General features: G+C 44.0%; 1 protein-coding gene across 10 annotated transcripts in view; it reads left to right on the forward strand.

Moving 5' to 3' along the window:
- The window catches only part of brd4 (bromodomain containing 4), a 194,293-nt gene that overhangs the window by 161,376 nt on the left and 9,935 nt on the right, over window positions 1-22,982 (forward strand). For all 10 annotated transcript variants that reach the window (XM_070867331.1, XM_070867335.1, XM_070867329.1 and 7 more), the window contains 6 exons: window positions 13,053-13,114; window positions 15,862-16,099; window positions 17,063-17,644; window positions 18,417-18,523; window positions 21,115-21,280; window positions 22,729-22,859. In XM_070867331.1, coding sequence (XP_070723432.1) covers window positions 13,053-13,114; window positions 15,862-16,099; window positions 17,063-17,644; window positions 18,417-18,523; window positions 21,115-21,280; window positions 22,729-22,859 — 1,286 coding nt within the window. The remainder of the gene's footprint in view (window positions 1-13,052; window positions 13,115-15,861; window positions 16,100-17,062; window positions 17,645-18,416; window positions 18,524-21,114; window positions 21,281-22,728; window positions 22,860-22,982) is intronic.

A 22,982-nucleotide genomic window follows, 5' to 3' on the forward strand; every position in this document is an offset into this window, starting at 1 on the left:
TGAGAAAAAAATTCTCATCTGTTTTAAATGGGTGGCCCCTTATCCTAAGATCATGCCCTCTAGTTCTAGTCTCTTTCCCCATCATTGGAAACATCCTCTCTGCATCCACCTTGTCAAGCCCCCTCATAATCTTATACGTTTCGATAAGATCACCTCTCATTCTTCTAAATTCCAATGAGTAGAGGCCCAACCTACTCAACCTTTCCTCATAAGTCAACCCCCTCATCCCCAGAATCAACCGAGTGAACCTTCTCTGAACTGCCTACAAAGCAAGTATATCCTTTCGTAAATACGGAAACCAAAACTGCATGCAGTATTCCAGGTGTGGCCTCGCTAATACATAATAAAACTGTAGCAAGACTTCCCTGCTTTTATACTCCATCGCCTTTGCGATAAAGGCAAGATTCCATTGGCCTTCCTGCTCACTTGCTGTACTTGCATACTATCCTTTTGTGTTTCATGCACAAGTACCCTCAGGTCCCGCTGTACTGCAACACTTTGCAATCTTTCTCCATTTAAATAATAACTTGCTCTTTGATTTTTTTTCTGCTAAAGTGCATGACCTCACACTTTGACATTATACTCCATCTGCCAAATTTTTGCCCACTCACTTAACCTGTCTATGTCCTTTTGCAGATTTTTTGTGTCCTCCTCACACATTGCTTTTCCTTCCATCTTTATATCGTCAGCAAACTTGGCTACGTTACTCAGTCCCTTCTTCCAAGTCATTAATATAGATTGTAAATAGTTGGGGTCCCAGCACTGATCCCTGCTGCACCCCACTAGTTACTGGTTGCCAACCAGAGAATGAACCATTTATCCCGACTCTGTTCTCTTAGTTAGCCAATCCTCTATCCATGCTAATATATTACCCCCAACCCTGTGACCTTTTATCTTGTGCAGTAATCTTTTATGTGGCACCTTGTCAAATGCCTTCTGGAAGTCCAAATACACCACATCCACTGGTTCCCCTTTATCCACCCTGTTCGTTACATCCTCAAAGAACTCCAGCAAATTTGTCAAACATGACTTCCCCATCATAAATCCATGCTGACTCTGCCTGACCGAATTTTGCTTTTCCAAATGTCTCGCTACTGCTTCTGTAATAATGGACTCCAACATTTTCCCAACCACAGATGTTAGGCTAACTGGTCTTTAGTTTCCTGCTTTTCACTGAGCAAAGATGGTGCAGTTGCTATCTGTTGCTGTGAAAGAGGATGAGCGCATGTTTGATCAGGAAGCTTTGCTGTCTTCTAAGTTCTGAGCGTTGCACTACTAGCGTTGGTAATGGATATTCGATTGCCAGATCTGTCTTGCCAATATTCATGGACAAATATTGAAGCAGTCGGAATTAGTGGCGCACAGTATATTGGGAAATTCGTTTCAGCTCTGGGACCTGAGCTTAAAACTTACCTGAGCTGCTTGCTGTAAGAATCATACATGAAGTGAGTTTCAAAACTTTCAGCCCGGTTCTTAATGGGAACAAATCCACAGCACAAAACTGCTTCTGTCACTCGAGGCCACAGGAATGCCTGATGTGAGAAATATGAAGACAAAATCAGACCAGTTTTGAAACTGGAGCTAAATAGATTCAGCTATTCTCTGTATCTGGTCTATGCTAAACCCTGATTTACAAATACTCGGGATCAAAGGTTAGACTATTTTTTTCCCCCAATTACTGGCCTCTTTAGCCTTGATGAGCCCTCAGAAGCACTGAGAGCTGTGTTATCATTTAGCGAGCTGAGCTGCCCCGGTATTGTAGTCAAACCATTGTGGTCAGACCTAGTTACTCCTGCTCTGCAGTGTGGCATGATCTAGTCACATCTCATTCTATGGCATGGCTTGGTCCAACTTATTTGGGAAACTAGGATGGGTGAGTCCAAGCTTGCAGTCTCTGTGTGCTGTGATATTATTCCACCCTTTTATCTACTTTTTCTTCAAGATGCTAGGGTATCTTTGAAGACATTCAAATGGCCTTGTATTCCTTAACATCCTAATGCTTAATTTGTCATGATCTTGTAGTGTAACTGGTGTTAACTGTTGGCGCACAAGCAGAGAACAGAGTAATGTGGGCCTTGGAAGATGCAGCATGGCTGCAGCTTGTTTCTTGAGCGATTTTAATTGACGTCCTTCGACATATCCTTTCCAAGTCACTTGGATCAACCTTGCTGAGTATGCCGTGCAGTGTTAGGCTGTAGAAGTGGTCTGACTACACTTGGGATTCTTTCAGATGAACTCTCGAGGTATTTGACGATTCCCTGAATGTATCCAAGATCTGCCTTATGATCAGTTTTGAGGCAAAGTTACTATCATAACCAATTTTTCCAAGACTTGAGTTTGTAGTCGTGTTACCATTTAAATGCTCTAAGGTGTTTGAAGTGCTATAGAGAGTTGGCTTGGTTTGCAATAAAGCTTGATTTCATTGTGCACTGGAACAAATATTTTGAGTGAATGCATTTTTGGAAGGTTTCCTGGCTGCAATCTCGAGTCATAGCCACTCAGAGATGCCTGAAGTTCTTTTAAATACTGTTTAACATGGTTGCCTGGATATATGGGGGTAGGGGCGGTGGTTAAATGAAGTTAACAAGACCGTTAGCTGATGGCTTATCGTTATACGTTAGCCATTTCCATGTTGTCACTGTCCTTCTCAAAACTGACTATTAACTAGATATTCGTTGTTACCAGAAATGCAGCTTTTGCAGTATATGTAAAGATATATTTTTTACTCTTTCTACTTTTCTAGTTTAATATGTACCCAATGCATGTTGACTTTCTATATTTGGGGTTAAATTATACATGTATTTTTTTTTTACTTTGTATAGTTTTCTACTTTTCATCAGTTCTCAAATAAAACAAGTTTACAAACAAGAATGTGTTTGCTTGCTGGGTTGAGTTAAAGACTGTCCAGGTCCATTTAGGTCCCTGAATCAGAAACATATTACAAACCTCTATGGAATATGTTGTACCTCATGGGGTAGGTGACCAGCTGGACAGGTAAGTTGACTATACATCCAAAATGCAGGTAATTTGAAACAGTGTCTCTCTCATCAAAAATAATGAGACGAGAAACTCCATCACGTTTGCATAAGTGGCCCATTCCCACTCATTTCATTCTAAAGTTGTGTTGAAAAAGCATAGCAGATCCAACAATACGGTAGCAGAGTGATCATGTTACTGGACTAGCAATCCAGAGGCCTACACGAATGATCCAGAGACACAAGTTCAAATCCCACCACGGTAGCTGGGAAATTTAAATTCAGTTAATTAATTCTGGAATTTAAAAAAAAAAGCTCATGTTAGTATTGGTGACCGTGAAAGGAACGGATTGTTGAAAAAAACATCTAGTTCAGTAATGTCCTTTAGGGAAGGAAATAAGAACATAAGAAATAGGAGCAGGAGTAGGCCATACGGCCCCTCGAGCCTGCTCCGCCATTTAATATGATCATGGCTGATCCGATCATGGACTCTGGTTCACTTCCCTGCATGCTCCCCATAACCTCTCATTCCTTTATCGGTTAAGAAACTGCCATCCTTACCTGGTCTGGCCTACATGTGACTCCAGATCCACAGCTATGTAATTGTCTCTTAACTGCTCTCTGAAATGGCCTAGCAAGCCACTCAGTTAAGGGAAATTAGGGATGGGCAATAAATACTGGCCTTAAAGCAAGTCCAGTGATTGAATTGTAAAAAAAATCTGAGAATAGAGATCAGCGGATAAGACCTATATGAGGAAGGTGACCACAGCTCGTTCATCCAGAAAGGCTTTCTCCACATCACCACAGCTGTTCACTACAGTTCCAGGCTCCATCTCAGTTACCCTACCAAGCAGGCGGTGATCACTCCTTGTGTGAAGAAGAACCTCCTGATGGTCTAGATTATCTTTTAGTACTCTCAGCCTGCATCCCCTTGTCTCGAAGCTGCTTCTTTTGTGCTGTCCTGACTTGGCAGTTTGGTTCATTCCAACACAAACTAAGTGTAGCACTAGAAAAACTTGTGTTGTAAATATATATCTATATAATATATATATAAAATTGGTGTGGTGGTAAGAGGGTGTCTGCTGGAAATGCTGAAGGTAAACATTCCTGTAATTCAGTGGCACTTTGACACAAATTCGACCCAAAAGACGCTCAAAGTCTTGGGATTTTGGAATTTGATGCGTACAAATTTCCTTTTGTGGAGATTCCCAACTTTTAGAATGTCAGCATGACTTCGCTCATGAGAAACTATTGTGTCCAACACAAGTGCTTGTCTACATCTTTAATGTTAAAACATCTTTGGAGTTCCTATTTGATCAGTATAATCAAAATATTGGTGATGGAGCAGCATGTTGTGGACAGTTTTGGGGAGAATCACTACTTTTGTGACACACTCAAACCATGTAACGCACATAGAGGATGAGGTACTCTCTACTTTCAGAGATAGAGAAAGGAAAGTACTTGGCATCCATTTCACCACACGGACTGCTGCGGTTCAAGATGTGGTTCACCACCACCACCTCCAGGGCAATTGGGGATGAGCAATAAATGCCAGCCTTGCCAGCGACGCCCACATCCCGTGAATGAATAAAAACATTTTCTTAATTTGTTCCTCAGCCAGTGGCACAATTTTTGATTGTGCCAGCACTGCAGCAACGTGCACTCTCGCCTCTATCTCCAAGAAGTCCAACCTACTTTACAAAAGCGGTGTGATGGTTCATTGCTAGAACTATTGCTGTCCCCGAGAGAGTAGAGTGAGTTGGGTTAGGGATGTGCTCTCCTAAAGAAATAACTTGCATTTAAATATCAAATGGTTCACAAAGTGAATTAAGTTGCTGTGTAAGCAAATATGGCAGATATTTACACACCCCACAAAGAGCAATGCGATGAATGACCAACTAATCATTGTAGTGCTGTTGGTTGAGGGAAGAGTGTTAGCCAGGACCCCGAGAACACTCTGCTCTTTGAAAAGAACCATGGTATCCTTAATGTCTGCATAAACCAGGTATTGATGTAATGGCTCATCGGAACAATGGCAGCTTTGACACTGCAGCACTCCCTCGGTACTGCACTTAAATGTCAACCTAGATTATATGCTGAACTCCTAGAGTGTGGCTTCAGTGCTAAACCTCTGTCCGAGGTGTGAATCCTATCAACGGACCAAGCCAGTGGACTGAGAAGCCAACTGATTTTTTTTTTAAACTGAAAGGAAAAGCAAAGATCGAAGAAAAACCTGTGGAGGTGGCAACTGTACAAATCTTTTTGGGATAAAGGGTTATATAAACCATCTATTAAACTGGCACCGGGTTAATTTAAACTGTCACTATTTCATACCAGGTTGCCAGTAATGTGCAGCGAGTGTCCTTGGTGTAATTGCACGAAAAAAATTCTCAGCAGACCGATAAAAATGTTCCATAGCAAGTTAAAGTTGCTATTATTTGTTGATGGTGAGACTTGACCTTGGAGGTAATAACATAATACTTGAGCTTTCTTCAGAAAGGAGGTGTGAGCCACTTTTTTTGGTCCTCAACACTCCAGTGCAGTGCTGAAGGAGCGCTGCACTGTCGGAGGTGCCGTCTTTCGGATGAGATATTAAACCAAGGTCCCATCTGGTGTCTCAGGTGGATGGCACTATTTCGAAGAAGAGCAGGGGAGCTATCTCCGGTGTCCTGGCCAATATTTATCCCTCAATTGACATCACTAAAAACAGATTATCTGGTCATTATCACATTGCTGGTTGTGGGAGCTTGCTGTGCGCAAATTGGCAGTGGTATTTTCCACGTTACAACAGTGACTACACTCCAAAAGTACTTGATTGGCTGTAAAGCGCTTTGAGACGTCTGGTGGTCATGCAAGGTGCTATATAAATGCAAGTCTTTTTTCTTTTCTTTCTGTATTTCCCCTCTCTGTTCCTAAAGGGCTTGGCTCCCTTACTGGGGAATGGGGTTTTGCTTTTGCTACCTTGCTGATTAATAAGCCTACATTGTAGGCGGTGTACCTGACTCTGAGGTGCTAGCTTTTGCTACCTCTGGAGGCAGTGAGTATCTCTCCTTCCATACTTGCATTTGCAGAGATGGCTAATGAGAGAGTCGTGATAGTCACAATAATGAGCCCTGCACGAGGGTCACTCTATACTGGTCAGTCCAACTGATTTTCTCATCTTTCTTTCTTCCTCCATTCTCTCCCATTCCCCCTCCCATTCTATTCCCCCTCCCCCAACAAACACACAATTGTTTGCCAATTTGCAGCACCAAGTGATCCATGGTTTCACTCCTAAATGGCCTAGTTCTAATTTGAAGAGAATCTCATGTGATACCGCATGCTGGATGTCTGGTCAAGGCGGATTGGGCTTGCTGTGATTTTCTCCACAGCCCACCCTGGGCCAAAAGCTGATACCTTGGACTGAGTCTGAGGGCTGACGGACCCTCTGGACCTGTACCCTGACGTGGGTCGGTGCCTTCGCGAGAGGAGGGAAGAAAATTAAGAAGACAAAATAATACAAGAAAGTTCTATAAATCAGTTCGACTGAAATCCTAAGTATTTTGTGGCCGAGGGAGAAATATGCCTGCTCGATGCAGGAATACTTACAAAAGATAAATAGGATCGAATGTCCATTTCCCAATGCCAATCGAAACATTGGCCTAATATTATAAAACAATTCATCTCTTCAGCCAGATTAGCTGCTGCCCAATCTTCCTATCTCCCCACAAGGTGGTAACCTGGGAACTTTGTAAATGATAAGGATATCTGCCCCCTTTCTGAAAATAATGATATCCCTAGGATACTGCACGTACATGTGCGGCAGTCATTTTTTTTCCAATTTAACAAACTGCTCATTGTTGAGCAGCCAAACTGAGTCCACACTTTTACAATCCAATGAACCACTATTTGGGAGTTATTCAAGATTAGTTGGTGACCAGCCCATCATTTATCCAGCATCTTATGTAGAATTGCTCGATCTCTCGGCAACATTGGAGACTGGGAGAATCAGGGCATTGCTGAGCAAAACATGAGAACATATCTAGTGGAGGAGACTGGAAATGAAATTTGCACACAGGGACAATGATATGGGTGGAGACCACATTACAAAATAAAATAAAAATTGAATTCTGGATGTCAGTAGAGTGAACAAGATAACTTCCCTTGTTTACTGGAAAAAATAATGCCGATTCTTATAGTTACCATGTTGTGTTACAAAATACAGAATTGTTTGAAGACTTCTACAGTTCCTGTTTTAGGATGGTGTTATCACACTTGAGGGCCCACTGTAACCAAAAGAGCAATAATTTATTTCTAGAACCTTAAAAATTAACCAAATACTCTTATCATGCTTTTAGCACACGTACACACAGTTTGACCTCAACTCCAATTTCCTGACCATTCCCCATATCCCTTGATTCCCTTAGAGTTAAAAAATCTACCATTCTCAGCCTTGAATATACTCAACGACTGAACATCCACAGGCTTCTGGGATAGAAAATTACAAAGATTCACAACCCTCTGAGTGAAGAAATTTCTCCTCCTCAAGTCTCAAAAGACCATACCCTTATCCTGAGATTGTGCCCCTTTTAATTTTCGACTCTCCAGCCAGGGGAAACAGCCTTTCAGCATCTACCCTCAGCTTCTGCCCCCTCAGAATCTTGTACGTTTCGATCACATTACCTCTCCATATTCTGAACTCCGTAGCGAATAGGCCCAAACTACTCAATCTCCTCCTAGGACAACCTTCCCACTAACTGTCACTAATAAATGGCTTGCAATTTACCAAGTTAAAGAGCTGTCTATATAAAAGCAAGATTAGATAAAAGAAAAATAACTGATCCACTCAAAAACTTTTGAGTGCGGGAAAAAAATTATTTTGCTGTTCAGAATAATTAAGCGTCAGTGAATTAACGACATGGAGTCTGCAATCGGTCACAACGACCAAGATAAATTGTGAACCTGAAACTATCTGTTTTGAAGTAGCCTGGTCTAATTAATTCTGGTTCTTAAACTTCTCAGAATAAATACTCTCCAGTTCTAGCTCTTGAGAGTAATTGCATTGTAATGGAGCCCCATCAGATTTCTGGCTGGCGAATGATGACATGCAATTTCTACTCCGATGACTCTTCCACAAGGAGAATGTAAATAGGGGTATTCCTTGGCCGGCTTGGTGCTGTGTGACTTTATTTAACTGCTTTGAAAGACAAATTGAAGGTTTAACCTGATGAATTTTGATGGTTTGCTCAAGGCCGCTCTGTCCTTGGACAGCTTTGTGATGCTGAATGGTTCACAGCTGCCTTTATTTTGGGCTAGCTGCCATATTATCACTCCCGACACACAGGCTGTGTGCAGCCTGTGACATCAAAGTGAACTTGATGGATTTTCTGAGGCAGACATTGGGGTACGCCCAGTTATAATAAAAAAAAAACTAAAATGTTGCCCGAATCCCGTGCATCAGGTTCAAGCACACCAGCTGCCACTAAACAAATATAAAAGCAAATTTGACGAGCAGTGGGATCTGAAACTATTAATTGAGGGTAATAAAATTGACGTTTCTTGTGTTTGGATTTTATTCTCATCTCCTGAAGATACTGGCTCTTGTGGTGTATTACATAGGACATAAAGCACGGAAACAGGCCAATTGGCCCAACCAGTCCATACCGCGACTATGCTCCACTCGAGCCTCTTCCCATCTTTCCTCATCTAATCCCATCAGCATAACCCTTTCCTCCCTTCTCCCTCCTATGCTTATCTAGCCTCCCTATATGTGCATTTATACGGTTCACTTCAACCACTCCCTGTGATAGAGAGTTCCACATGGTCACCATTCTGGATAAAGACGTTTCTGCTGAAATCCCAATTTCATTTCTTGGTGACTATCTTATATTGAAGGCCTCTAGTTTTGCTCTAACCCACAAGCGGAAACACTATCTACTCTATCAAAGCCTTTCATAATTTTAAATACTCCAGTTACTTCACCCCTTAGCCTTCTCTTTTCAATCAATGTTCCCTCTAAATTTATTGTCCCAAGTGTGCGGCAGCCATTCTTCCAAGTTGCCATTCTTAATATTTGATCTCAATTCTGAATTGATCCTGTCGTCACCCCTGACACCCACAACTTTACTGAAAAGTGGGAGCCCTGGTTCCTCTTGTCCCCCGCCCCCCCTAGCCCAGGAACGTTGAGGCAAATTGTAGGCTCCCAGCCGTCATCTCAGCTGCCGGACCACATGAATCCTGAGACCCTCGTAGTCTGTCTGGCTCCGTATCACAGCAGTCAGCGCACATACCAATTAAGCTATTAGGGCAGTTGTCTAGTGCATTTAATTGCCACTGATTCATGATAGCACTCACAGAAAATGATTAGTCATTGTAACACAGTTATTGCGGGTTTTACCAGAATCAAAATTGACAGCTAATGTACATCACAGCTTTGGCAGGTGCCGATGAAGCTTCATTGCAGTCCAGTTTATCATTAAAGAAAGCTGGGAGGGTGGGGAGGTGGTGTGGAAAGGAAACAAGCTTGTACTGCATTGGTGCTGTATTGAAGGAGCAAGATCTGAACAGTTGCTTGCTTGGAAAATGACCCATGAAGGTAAAACACAATTGAGAGTGTAATGTATTTGCTTCATGGGTTCTTTGCTTCAGAATTCATGGCAGCACATTGCTATTAAGAACTAGTTGGTTTATTAGCAAAAGGTTTAACAATCACACTACACATTACCAGTTCATCCACCAGCCTCACAACCACCTGCCTCATCGTGGATCCCATGAACCCAACTGGCTGGGGTTTTATTGAGTCTTGTGAACGTCACGTGACTGGCTAAGCCACTCACAACTCAACAGCTCTACCAGCCTGTGTGCATATTCACAGGTGCATATATTAAAGAGAAAACGGAGGATCTCGTAAATAAGTACTCATCCCGTTTATTCTCGCTGATGAAACTTAAAAAGGATGGCCTCTATCCTGTCCATGCAGCATGTGTTAATGGCTTTCACATCCATCGCACCGATATGTTGTGAAATATTTTATTACCTAATTAAAAATTGAATTTAATGTTGCTCATTTGTTTTGTGACTTGCAAAATAAAGAATCTCCAGCTTTAGGTTTGAGCGGTGTGCCAGATAGTTTTCACCTGTACTCTTTGTATTGTAATTCAAATTCAGTGAAGATCATGAAGAACTTTTATATCTGTGATCTCTTTTTTTTCCCCCTTTTCCAGATCCTACCACTTGAGTGAGTTCAGTAAAACATTTTACTAAATGGGAGATTGGGGGTGGGGTAGGGCAGGAAGAAAGGAGTTATTGGTAATCAGTGAAAGCAGGCAACACATCACCCAAACTAGTAAACCGGCAAATTTAGGATAGATATGTCGGAAGTTCCTTTACATACAGTCAACAATACAGAGAATGGACTACTGGATAGAGTAGTACAAGTGAAAACCTTGGACTTAATTAAGAAACAATTAAATGCTACAGTATGGTGGTCTTGAGGGTCCTTCTGAATGGCCTTCCTCACTTGTAATTATCTTGTGACTTTAGAACTACTGGAGTTCAGTGACATCGTTCTAGTCACCAAGACCAACCTGGGATGGAGAATGTAGCTGGAGAGCGAAAGGATTAAAGAAGCTATTAATACCGAATTGGGATTTTGATGCTGTGAACCAATAGCAGAAGCTGGAATATTTGTGGAATACTCAAACTTTTGATAGTTTCAACAAAAGACTAGTTTAATCAAGAATTCGACTTCTGTTAAAGGGTTGTTTTGATCAAAGGCTGTTGTGGAAATTAGAAGTGGTTCATGTTGAGAAAACAAGTTGTTAATCTGAAAAGTCAGCTCAATTGTCTGTTTTAAAAGCCACCCTCACTCACCTTTCCTCTAAAAACTACCTCTGACCAAGCTGTTGGTCACCTGTGTTAATATTTCCCTGTTAGCTCAGTATCAAGTTTTGTCTGATTACGCTCTATGATTTGCTTTGGGACGTTTACTAAGTTAAAGGCGCTATATGTTGTAATGGACTTGTTGTGAACTTCAGAATGTTTATCCAACTAGGAAACTATCTGTTTCTTTCTGTCGTCTGTGCATGTGAATTTCATTCTTTTCATGTTTTAAGATGAGGACTAGTGCTCACTGTTCCTAGCTTAGATTTTATAGTTCTCTGCCTTATTCAGACGTCGATGACCGAAGGCATTTGTGCAGTCAGTTCATGGAGAGTTGGGCCTTTGAGATGGGAGGATGGAGGAGATGACTGCAAACTTTATTGTGACTGAGGCATTTCACTTGGGGGCAGGATAGATGAGCAACTTCCTCAAACAATTTAATGTTGCTTCCACCTGTATTGCTTGCTACTCAGATGTAAAACAGTTTTGTGTTTTGACCACAAGTATTTTTTATAGCAGTTAAGGGACTACCATAGTGTTGAAAAGTTTAGCATCACTCATTTTGTTGGTGGATTTTTCAGCATTCATAACCGAACTTGTGTTGAAATGTGCTGTTGACTGCTTTAGAGGAAGTGTCTCGTATCATTTGACTAGATCCTTTCTACAGGATAATGCAATAAAGCACTCCACCATGATTTATGTAGTAAACCTGTGTAGCTGTGCTCTCTGGGCAGGGGTGGCAGTGAACAAAGACAGAACCCACATTATGCCAGTACCTGCTCGTGTGCACAGAGCTGTAAACATCAGTGTTCCTTTAACCCCTGTGGACTCTTGTTTATAATGGTGTGTTGTACCTGCATTTGAAAATCGCCATCTTACCTCTGCCAGAAGCAATCCTCAATAGATTTGATTGCAACTCTGTTAACCCACGGGTACAGTATTATATAAACACGTGCCCTGTTGATGAGAATGTTAGTTAAAAAGGAACATCTGCTCTCGGACTGCCATTGCACAACATTGGGGGAAATGGTGATCCTGTGGTTAACTCATCATTGGATCAGAAGCTGGAAGCACAATGGACAAAAGCAGTCTCATTTGTGTGTAGTTAACCAGACACACTGATGCGATGCACGTTGATTTTCACGCGCAGATAAAATACTGTTTGCACAGTGGAGTTGATGTTACACAACCGCCTGCTGCTGGATTTAGAAGAGCCAGCTTGAGTGAGTTTAGAGGGTGTGAAGCTGTCAGCAAATAAACCTCGCCAAGAGATGGGACAATGAACCCAGAGGATTGTTGGGCACCGGTTTACATTCACAGTTGCCCACATGATGGTGACTTAACCATCACATTGAACAAAGGAAACATGTTGATTGTAAACAAGTCACCTCCTTGTCTGGTGGATGCCTTCCGCATCCTTGCAGTTAGTTACAAAACCTAGAAAGGGGTTGCCTGTGTCCCTTTAGAGAAAGGAAAGGCGGCTATATTGGGTGGGGGGAGGGAAGCCGAGGACCACACCCAAAGAACAACAACACACCTAAATAGGAAACAGTAGAACTGAGCTTAATTCTTGAGCACGGAGGGGATATGTTATCGTGCAGCCAGCGCATATATTAATAGCATATACAACAGCAAAATACTGCGGATGCTGGAATCTGAACTAAAAACAGAAAATGCTGGAAATCTCAGCAAGTCGAGCATGAATAGAAAACGACTGGATAATGAGCCTGATTTCCCAAAAGGGGGTCCCAATTAAGAGGCTTCTATTGCAGGTATTTCTCAGATGGGCTGGCTGATCTCCCATGGAGAGTAGGACCGAGTGATGCTGGGAGGACTGGGAATTATTGTTCCCAAGGATAATTGAGGCATAAGTCAGATCCCTAGGGGGAAGTGGACAATCCAGAGGAGAGATCTTCAACTGGTGCAAGCGGAGGCAGTTAATGGCTGCCGATGGATGAAAACCAAGGGGGTAAAATTCATAACCTACAGCCAGACTTATTAAAAAATAAGTTAAATTCCTACTCGACAGCAACGGCTGCTATACATTTTTTTTGGGGGGTGTAAGCACAACCCTTGCTGTAATCTGCTGTGCGCTTGTCCTCTGTTAGAGCTGTTTAAAGAGAACAAAAATGTCGCCTGGAGCTCTTTTGTGTACATTTTGGATTAGATATGGTTGTCCATCAGCCAGCACATCTCAATTTCAACTCTCTTCTGCAGAGATGCCACCTAAAGCCAAACATGGCAGCCACAGGAGTCGCTCTGGACGGGAGCAGAAGAAGGTAGGAATAACCAACGGGCTGAGACTGCGTGCTGTTTGTTTACTGCTGGGGTGGGTTGGGATTTAAGCATCACCTTTTAAGTTGCTGCTTTTAAAATCGGCATTAAAATAAGCAAGTACAATTCCAAGATTCCAAGACAGTTTCTTTCACTCTCTCGCCCCCCCCCTGCCCGCCAAACCAACCACCCAGTCAGCCTAAGGTTGACCTGTCGCTCCTAAGCAATGAACACTATTCTCTTATCCAAGAGGAAAGACAGGCAATCAGTTCTCCTGATGTGTTCAAAACTGGTCCATTTATAGCTCCTCCCCGCCACGAGAATTGAACCGAGATTGGAAGCTCTCTGTGGGGAATTGTGAGCATGATCTCACAGCTTGCCTTTTTGCTTAAGGTATAATAGCAAGGCCCTAATACTCAAGATATTTACTTTTAGGGTGGGAAAAATGGCTAAATTTATCAGAAGCTGCATGCTTCTGGAGTATGGTGTGTTAGAGGTGCAGGATTTTACCCCCCCCCCCTCCCCCCCCAATAGGCTGCTGGCGGATCTCAGCAACTGCTGAACTGGGCTAATGTCACAGGAGGGAAATTTGATGCCTGGGATTCTTGTTGCTCCCTGCACCTCTTAGTGCCTGGCTTGAGTGATGTCATCAAAGGCCTTGAGAACAGATTGCCTGCTGCAGTCTCCGCCAGAGATGGTGCAGAAAAAATAGTTCTGGGGGCAGAACAGGGGAGAAAAAAGGAGGGGGGCGCGGGGGTGTGGAAATGTAGTCCTACACTTGGGAGTGGTAGAACTGTAATCCAGTGTGAGAGAAAACATCTAATGTTTCCCAAAAGCCCTTTTGGGGAATTCAAAACATTTGAAGCCTTGGTAAAATGTTTAAACAATGATTTTCTTTGCTTCTTAACCGCTTGATATGACACAAGTTTGAGAGAGCTACAAAATCACAAAGCATTTTAGTTAATGTGCCATTGTCAACGGTCAAATTCAGCAAACGTTAACTTTTCCAAGTGATGGGGTTTAAAATAAACAAGTTTGTGACCTACCAACTCCTCCCTTCCATGTGTTTTTCAGCTCTGCTGGTGACTACTTGTCACCAGAAATCTGCAAATCGGAACCTTTAGATTAGGAACACAGGAGTAGGCCATTTATCCCTCGAGCATGCTCTGCCATTCAATTAGACCATGGCTGATCTGTACCTCACTCCATTTACTCACCGTTGATCCATATCCCTTGATACCCTTACCTAACTGTCGATCTCGGTCTCAAACTCCACTTGACCCCCAGCCTTTTGGAGGCCTTTTGAGGGAAGAGAGTTCCAGATTTTTATTACCCTGCACCCTGATATCCTTCCTAAATAGCCTATCTCTAATTTTAAGATTATGTCCCATCGTTCTTGATTCCCCGGGCAGAGGTTTCTCCGTATCTACCCTATCGAATCTTTTAAGCACCTCGATCAGAATCACCCCATAATCTTCAAACAGCTATCTTTGTGCGGAATGCTGGTGTTGTGAATCCATCCATTTACGCTACGGAGCTCATCAGCTCAGCTTGTTGTAAAGGTTTTATTTTCAACGTTTATCAAATGGTGAATTTGAAAGGTTAATATTGCCAAACCAGAACTTGGCTAAGCTCGGTTACCTGCAGGAGATAGTTTTTTTTTTTGTTTTCTTTTTGCGCTGGTGTCGTGGACTCCTGACGCCAGGGTCTCGTGCAGTCAGCTGCACCACCAAAGGAAATTTGCCAGACTTGTGGAAACTGGTGGCTAATAAGACCGGTCTTAATAAATCTGGAAAGGTTATTTCAGTGCGCCGATGGTTGCCCAAGATCCATTTTTAGAACTGGCGGTACGGTGGGTTCTAGCACAGGAAGACAGATTATTCAGCGTGTCATGTGGGAATCCAATTGCACATTGGGCTGACGTTTAGCCTGCCTTAACTACAGAGGCAACACTAATATAAACTCCAGACCTAATTAATTTCCATCCCCCCCCCCCCACCCCACCCCAACCATCTTCCCTAAAGGATGTCAATTAAAAGCATGAACCCTGCTGATTCTAATCTTTCCCCTTCCCTCCCCCCCTTCCTTCCTCCCTCAGAGAAAGCCCATGAGACTGGGGGAGATGGTTGCGGTGGCCTCCACTGTCACTGTAGCTACTGTTTGTTTATCTTTAAAAGTGAGTTTTAGATTGTGCATTTCCAACAGAACACTCTCCAAGGCCAATGTTTCAAAATCTGAGCACATAGTGCACATTATTTTGAAGTTATAAATCAGCCTGTTTGGAGTACTGCAGTGTGTGATGCACTGGCCCGTTTGCTACACCAGAGAAGTTGGGAGGTGCAGATTTGTTCCTTGAGAGTTATCAGTCCCCATTCACTGTGTGCACATGTACAAGGTTGGAGGCCAGTCGCTGTCTGCTTTGGAGGAAGGAAGAGGCGTGTGGCATGGTATGGAGTGGTGTTATCTTGTCCGGGTCACTTCAGTATGCCAGCAGCTGGCTCAAAGTGACGTTAGACGAGGCCTGGCAAGGGTGGTTACAATTAGATGTTGGATGAGGAGGGCTGGAGAGAAAATACCAAAATTTGAGAACAAATACCGGAAAATGCATTCAGCATCTTGAATGGTCACACAAGCCTCGCGTGTCTGACAGGGGATTAAAATTAAACTGGTAACCTTGCAACAAACTTTTTATCGATTGCAACATTCATTGCCCAAAACTCTCCAATGAAGAATGTCTTCCTTCTCTCCGCAGCACCACCACCACCATCAGCAGCCGCAGCCGATGAAACAGTCCCCTCCGCAGTTTGTACCCACTTCCCTTCCCATCATGGAGCCGCAGCTGTTGACCAACGCCTACGACGCCATGCCGCACTTTGGCCAGCCCATGATGCACCTTTCTCACCAGAGCGAGCTGCAGACGCATTTGCCGCCACCGTCTGAGCAGCACTCGCCCCCTCACCTCACCCAGCATTCGGTAGTGTCTCCTCCAGGTGCGTGGCACGCGGGCTGTCTCATTGCCAGACTTTTAGTAAAGCACGGCGTCAAGCTGGAGAGGTTTTGTGAAGTCGCAGCGTAGCCATTCTTCCACTGGGCTTCAGTGAAGGTTCCATGCTGGATGGATCGAATTTCTGTTCCATATCCACTTGAACTCTGGAAAAACGCCACGCAGTGTGGTGGCTTAAGTATAATTCTTTTTCCCCTCTTTATTTTCATCATAGTGTTATCGGTACCCATATGCTAACTAAATGCAGCAACGTCATTGATAGGTACATATTTACGTGCCTTAACCAGTGCACTGGCATCCAGCCTGTTGATTTTGTATATATGGGCTTCTTATCCTTGCTTTCTCTATGCGCCCAGCCGCTGTTTCTCACTCCCACAAACCTAAACTGGTCAGAGTCATTGGGGCAAATGTGAATAGAGATCTGCTTACTACGGTTCAGTTCCTCTGCTTTGCAGAGGTTGGGGTGGGATGGAAATGAAGGGCGGCCTTGCAGAGAAAAGCCAGGAAGTTGTTTCCCAATGACACAAGGCTGAGTTATGCTGAACAATTGAAGAGGCAAGGGCTCTTCAGCTTGCAAAAGAGGTGTTCTGGGGAGTGACCGTTGAGGAAATGGGAAAGATAAATCCAAGGTTCCAAATATTAAGTTAGAAGAGTTGGATTTAAACTGGTAATGGGTAATGATGTCAAGAAACCGTTCTCGACTCGGAATGATTAATAGAATTCCGGATAGAGTAGTGGAGGGATAAACCCTGGCATCATTTATAAAGGAGCTGGAAGCTGCAAGAGGGCGGAGACGGGAAAATCTTTCTGGGTCAGTGAATTTTAATGGGCCGAATGGCCTTCCACATCCATAACTATCTTGTGATGAGGTTCTACTATTGTATACTGAACTTGTTTCTTTTCAAATCACAATAACAGTCTCACCTTTTGTGATATTTTTTCCTTCTAGCTTTGCACAGTAGTCTGCCTCAACAGCCATCCAGACCCAGCGGTAAAGCTGCACCACTACCTCCGAAACAGCCACGGCCCGTTGCACAGTCCCCACCCATGGTCCCACAGCCTATACTACAGCCACCACAGATGACGCAGCCGCCGGCGATGCTGGAAGAGGAAGAGCCGCCGCCTCGTCTCACCATCCCCCTACATCCCAGTCAGATGCACCTGTACCTGCAGCAGCTGCAGAAGGCCCAGAATCAGACCCCGCTCCTCTCCACAGTCCAGACCTCGTCCCAGCCCCCGCCCCTGCCAGTCCACAGTCAGCCCCAGCCGCCTCTGCCGCACCCCCAGCCTCTGCCGCACCCCCAGCCTCTGCCGCACCCCCAGCCTCTAGCTCTACCCCCGCAGCAGGTGCATCAACAGCAGCAGCATCAACCCAGGCCACTTCACATGCAGTCTATGCAGTTTCCATCCCATATCCAGCAACCGCAGCCACAGCAACCGCAGCACCAGCCTCCCCAGCAGGCGAAACCCCAGCAAGTCATCCAGCATCACCACTCACCACGACAGCCGAAACCTGACCCCTACTCCACTGGTAAGGAGCCTTGCAAAAATCCTTCCATCACAATGCCAATTGTGCGTGACAAATGTGTGGAAATACGGGGGGGGAGGAATCTCGTACATTTTCTTGTTTCTATCTGAATATATCAATAGCAACTTTCAAAAGGGAATTCGATAAATACTTGAAAAGGAAATTAAAAAAGCAGGGCTGTGGGGAAAGAGCAGGGAGAGTGGGACTAACTGGAGAGCTCTCAACAAGCCAGCACAGACACGATGGCCCAAATGGCCTCCTGTGCTGCATGATTTGTTGAACCGTAAATTGATTCCTTGAAATACAAACACAAAATGCTGCAATAACTCAGCAGGCCAGGCGACATCTATAGAGAGTTTCCTTGATGTGGGGTGGGTGTGCTATCCAATGTTACTCTAATTTTTTTTTGGGGGGTGTGTGGTCCCTTCCGGCCCATTCGAAGTTTGGCGTGTTCACAAAATTGCAATCTGAAAAAGCGGTCCCAGCTACTAGAGACTGGCAGATAGCTGTGCGGCCTCTCAGCTCACAGGGAACATAGGTGCTATTAATGTTTGGGGTGTGTGTGAAAATAGGCTTATTCTACTGACTGGTTGCAAGGTGTCCACCCCGTTGTAGATTTCTTGCACATATAAAGAATAAAGCAAAAAGATAACTCCCGTGCACAAACTTCACCTGTAATCCAGAGAGAAGGGAGTCCAAATTCACACGCACTGATTGTTTCGATGGAAAATTGTTTTTTGACACTGTTGATTTTTGATGCTTTATTTTTCCTCAGCTCATATGGCAGATGTGTCCTCCCCGCTCTTGATGCATTCCCCACCGTTGCCACAATTTCCAACCCTTGTCCAGTCACCACCAAGAACTGTACAGACTAAGAAACAGGTAAACAAAATTGGTATTAGTGACTTTAGTGCAATGTAACATGGCGCGGCGTATAGTCCATTCTACTCGTGTGTCTGGTGAGTGCATAATTATTTTTCCAACCTCTCCCCTGTCAACCTTCTCCTGAAGGTATCTCTCCCCTTGCAGCGATACAGGAGGTGGGGAATAATGCACTCAGCTCAAATAATGTGTGCCTAGACAAGTGAGCATTGCTAGGCAATTCAACCACTGGGAATACCAAACCGGAGCCTAGATCATGTTCTGACCCGACGGAGCATGTGCGCACTCAGCAGGATTCACTGGATAGCGATTAGGAGCGGGAACCCTAGGCAGTCTTTATTCCCAGGCCACTGCTCCCGCTGAGATCAGCACAGACTCGGGATCAAGTCTGGGGCCTTTGTGGTTTGTACGGTTCACTTATTTATTGCTCTAATCAGCTGAAGCATTTAAAAAGCATTGTTTGTGACCATCCTGTTAGCACTGGTACATTATGAATGTCGGGTACAGCAGCAATGGTCACTATATATGATTGATTATATATAATATATAATCATTAGCGAAAGCTTTGCCAGACCATTTCCAACTTGTACATCTCAACAGAATGGCTGTGGTGAAAATGGACCCAGTTTTTGTCCATCCCTCCTCTCCCTCTCTTCACATCCCCCCACACAATCTGGCTGCCACGTCTGAAACGGCTGCCATTTGAGAGCCATCTCCCCTCGGCGCTGTTGCTATAGATATCTGCTGCATTTTCCCTGAAGCTGTTCTGTGCTAATGAAGCCTTCAGTCACAGCTGAGTGGAACAGTTCAAGTGATCGAAGGCAGGGAAACAATCAAAGTGCAGTCAATTCCTTTCGGTTTGCTGTAAAAATGTGCTCACTTATCTGGTTAGGTTTTTAATTGTGTACTTTGCGTACTTTTAATCACTGTGTAAACCTCTAATGCTGGGAGGGAGACAAAATTCAGATACTTTTCTGAAGCGAGTTCGGGTTTTACTTTTTGTGGGGAGTGGCCGTGACCCTCAACTTCCAAAGCTATCCGTTAAATTGTAACTAAATGTATAATCGTTAAGAACTGATAATTCCCATACATCATGTTCTTCAGAATGTCGGGTATAAATATAATATCTGGGCAGCAACAAAAAATTAATTGCTGAGGAATTTACAGTTTATCCGTTTATCTGGATCGGCTGCAATTGGTGTACCTTTTAACTTGACATTGCCAATTTACTGGCCTTAACTACATGTATATGCAGCATTCCATTTCTCTACCCATCCATGTTTTAATTCTAGTTCCCGCCCCTCCAGACCTCCCACTGTGCTGCTTACAACAACAACTTGTATTTATATAGCGCCTTTAACGTAGTGAAACGTCCCAAGGTGCTTCACAGGAGTATTGAGAGATAAAACATAATACTTATGTGAGCCGCATAAGTAGAAATTAGCGCAGGTGACCGCTTGGTTAAAGAGGGAGGTTTTAAGGAGTGTCTGGAAGGAGGAAAGAGAGGTAGAGGCCGAGAGGGTTAGGCAGGGAGTTCGAGCTTGGGGCCTAGGCAACAAAGCACGGCCACAAATGGTTGAGGGATTATAATCAGGGATGCTCAAGGGGCAGAATTAGATGAGCGCAGACATCTCGGGAGAAAGTGGGGCTGGAAGAGATTCGAGAGAGAGAGAGGCGAGGCCATGGAGGGATTTGAAAATAAGGGGTATGGAGAGAAAGCAAGAAAGGAGTACTGAAGGAATGATCAGCCATGATCTTATTGAATGGTGGTGCAGGCTCGAAGGGCCGGATGGCCTACTCCTGCACCTATTTTCTAAGTTTGAAATCCAGGCATTGCTTAACCGGAAGCCAATGTAGGTCAGTTGAGCACAGGGGTGATGGATGAGCGGGACTTGGTGCGAGTTAGGGCACAGGCATACCAATTCCTCATTAAATGCCCACCTTCCATGTCGCTCACAGTTGTGTCAGAGATGGCCCGGTGTGACTTGCCCTCTGAACCTTGCTCCCTGATTTACACTTTTAAACTGGTGCTATGCCTGGGAGAAACTTGTCTATCGGAGTCTTTGCTGCGTAGACCTCCAGTGCGTGGAGCATGGTGTTGTATGCAAGCCCACTGCCCCATCTTGCGAGCATTAGAAAGGGTTTCTGTCATTGTCTTTCAGAAAGTTGCTGTATTCGGGTTTGGCTGGATACCTATTTCTGGAAATGTATTAATGGTAAGGCAGGTTAGAACTGGGGAATGGACCACCTCAGAACTTGTCACCTCGTCCAGCCCCCCCCCCCCTTGCCAAGTACATACAACCTGGTAGGATACAGAGCAAAGTTTCCTCTCTACAATTATTTTTTCTTTATATTCTGACCAGATGGTACCCCTCCACCCTAATTTCGCACAGCAGCTGTTCTGTTTGGTTTGATGCTGCCAGTTAGTGCCATTATGGGCACCCATTGTGCTGTGGGCTTGTGCCCATGAGGACCAGATTGAGACTGCACTTTTTCACTTCACGGGCCTTACGGCCCAGTCATGTGGAGACTTTCATCTCAGCGGCCTGGGTTGGTTTGCCATGGTCTAAGGAAGATTTATTCTTTTGTAGGAACCCCGAACTCCCTCAATAGTGCAATCGCAACCGATGGTAAGCGTGAAAGAAGAGAAGAGTCATTCTTCACCGGCAATCCGCAATGAGCCATTTAGCCCTTCGATGCGCCAGGAGCCATCAAAACAGAGGGAGGGAGGCAAACCTCCTCCACACCTGGGGCACAGTAAGTAAACGAGTTTCTGTATATTAATGGACATTAGAGATCGCGTGGCTGTCGACAAAACTGTCGACACCCATCCCTTCTGGAACTGAGGCGCAGTCCAGCTAGTACCTTCTAAAGCTTTATAATGTGGTGGTCTTTTGTACGTGTGCAGGCCGCTTGCCAGCTTTTAAAACAAAATTGAAGTCTGACTATCTGTGCAGGTCCATGTGTTTCCAGGCTATCTTCCTGTATGGCTTTACAGCGAAGCTACAGAAACATGCTCTGTTGTCCAAGGCCAGAAACAACTGCAAACGGTACATCATGGCCCTTTCATTCCTGACATTGTGTGCCTGGTATTTTCAGCTAGAGCCTGGTAAACTACCTACAATATTGCTCACGGTCAAGTGATGAATCGGTTCTTTTAAATACAGGATGCCGATTAAACTCGCTCCACAGCGCTGCCTGCTGGCCCGAATCCGCAGCTACATAATTACAATCAACTGTTTACATAGAATGTACAGCACAGAAGCATGCCATTCAGCCCAACTGGTTTAAGCTTCACACAAGCCTCCCCCCATCACTCCATCCAATCCTATCAATATATCCTCTCTTGTGTTTATCCTTCTTTCCCCTATACTATTCGACTCAACTACCCCCTGTGGTAGCGAGTTCCACATTCGAACCACTCTCTGGATAAAGAAGTTTCTCCTGAATTCTCTATTGGATTTGTTGGTGACTATCTTCTATTCATGTCCTCAAGTTTTGGATTCCCCCACAAGTGAAAACATCTCTCTCTCTCTCTCTCTCTCTCTCTCTCTCTCTACATCTACCCTATCAAATCCTTTCAGAATCTTGAAGATTTCTTATCCCTTAGCCTTCTCCTTTCTGGAGAAAAAAGCTCCAGCCTGTTCAATATTTCCTGATAAGTATAGACTCTTAGTTCTGGTATCATCCTTATAAATCACATACAAAATGTGCATTCTAAGGCAATTTAAGTGTTGACATAAAAGCATGATCAAAACGTGTGACCGGATGAAGTACGACAACAAATGTTTACACATACAAGATTTATAACTGGGCACCAATGTTCTAACTATTCCAGGCTTTTATATATACATTTAAATTATAGTTTAGGAATTATTGGAGCTGGTTAGGATGTGCCGTTTTAAGTTTAATCTGAAATGGTTATACCACCTGGAACGTAAAAAAATAAAAGGCTCGGACCTTTTGGAATATGTGGGCTTTGTGGCCTTCTGTATTTTGTACTCTTCACGTACCTCCCAACATAAAAGACCCTTCTGCCAGTCAATTTCATTCGGATTCTAGCCGGATAAGCCAGAAAATGCTCCTTCAGCTACCTTCCAAAACTGCCGGGTCTCACTGTACTGTTCCCGAAATAGTCCAATGTGGATGGCTACTGTGCAGTTGCAGGATGAATTTGAACCATCTCGGACAATTTCTTCCTACAGGACCAGAGATGAAACACATGGACGTTGCTGGGCCAGTGATTCGACCTCCAGAACACAGCACGCAGCCTTCTCCTCAGGACAAAGACAAGCAGAAACAACAAACGCCCAAAACTCCTGTCGCTCCCAAAAAGGTGAGCGAGGCTAATGTGCTCTTGTCCTTTTCTTTCTCCCCAGTTTGCCCTCTTTTTTTTTTTTGCTCCTCTCCTGAAGGCAGTGACCCTTGCTGGAATGCGCTTACGCAAGTGGTGGCTGAT

The sequence above is a fragment of the Pristiophorus japonicus genome, chromosome 24 (assembly GCF_044704955.1).
Source record: "Pristiophorus japonicus isolate sPriJap1 chromosome 24, sPriJap1.hap1, whole genome shotgun sequence".
NCBI lineage: Eukaryota > Metazoa > Chordata > Chondrichthyes > Pristiophoridae > Pristiophorus > Pristiophorus japonicus.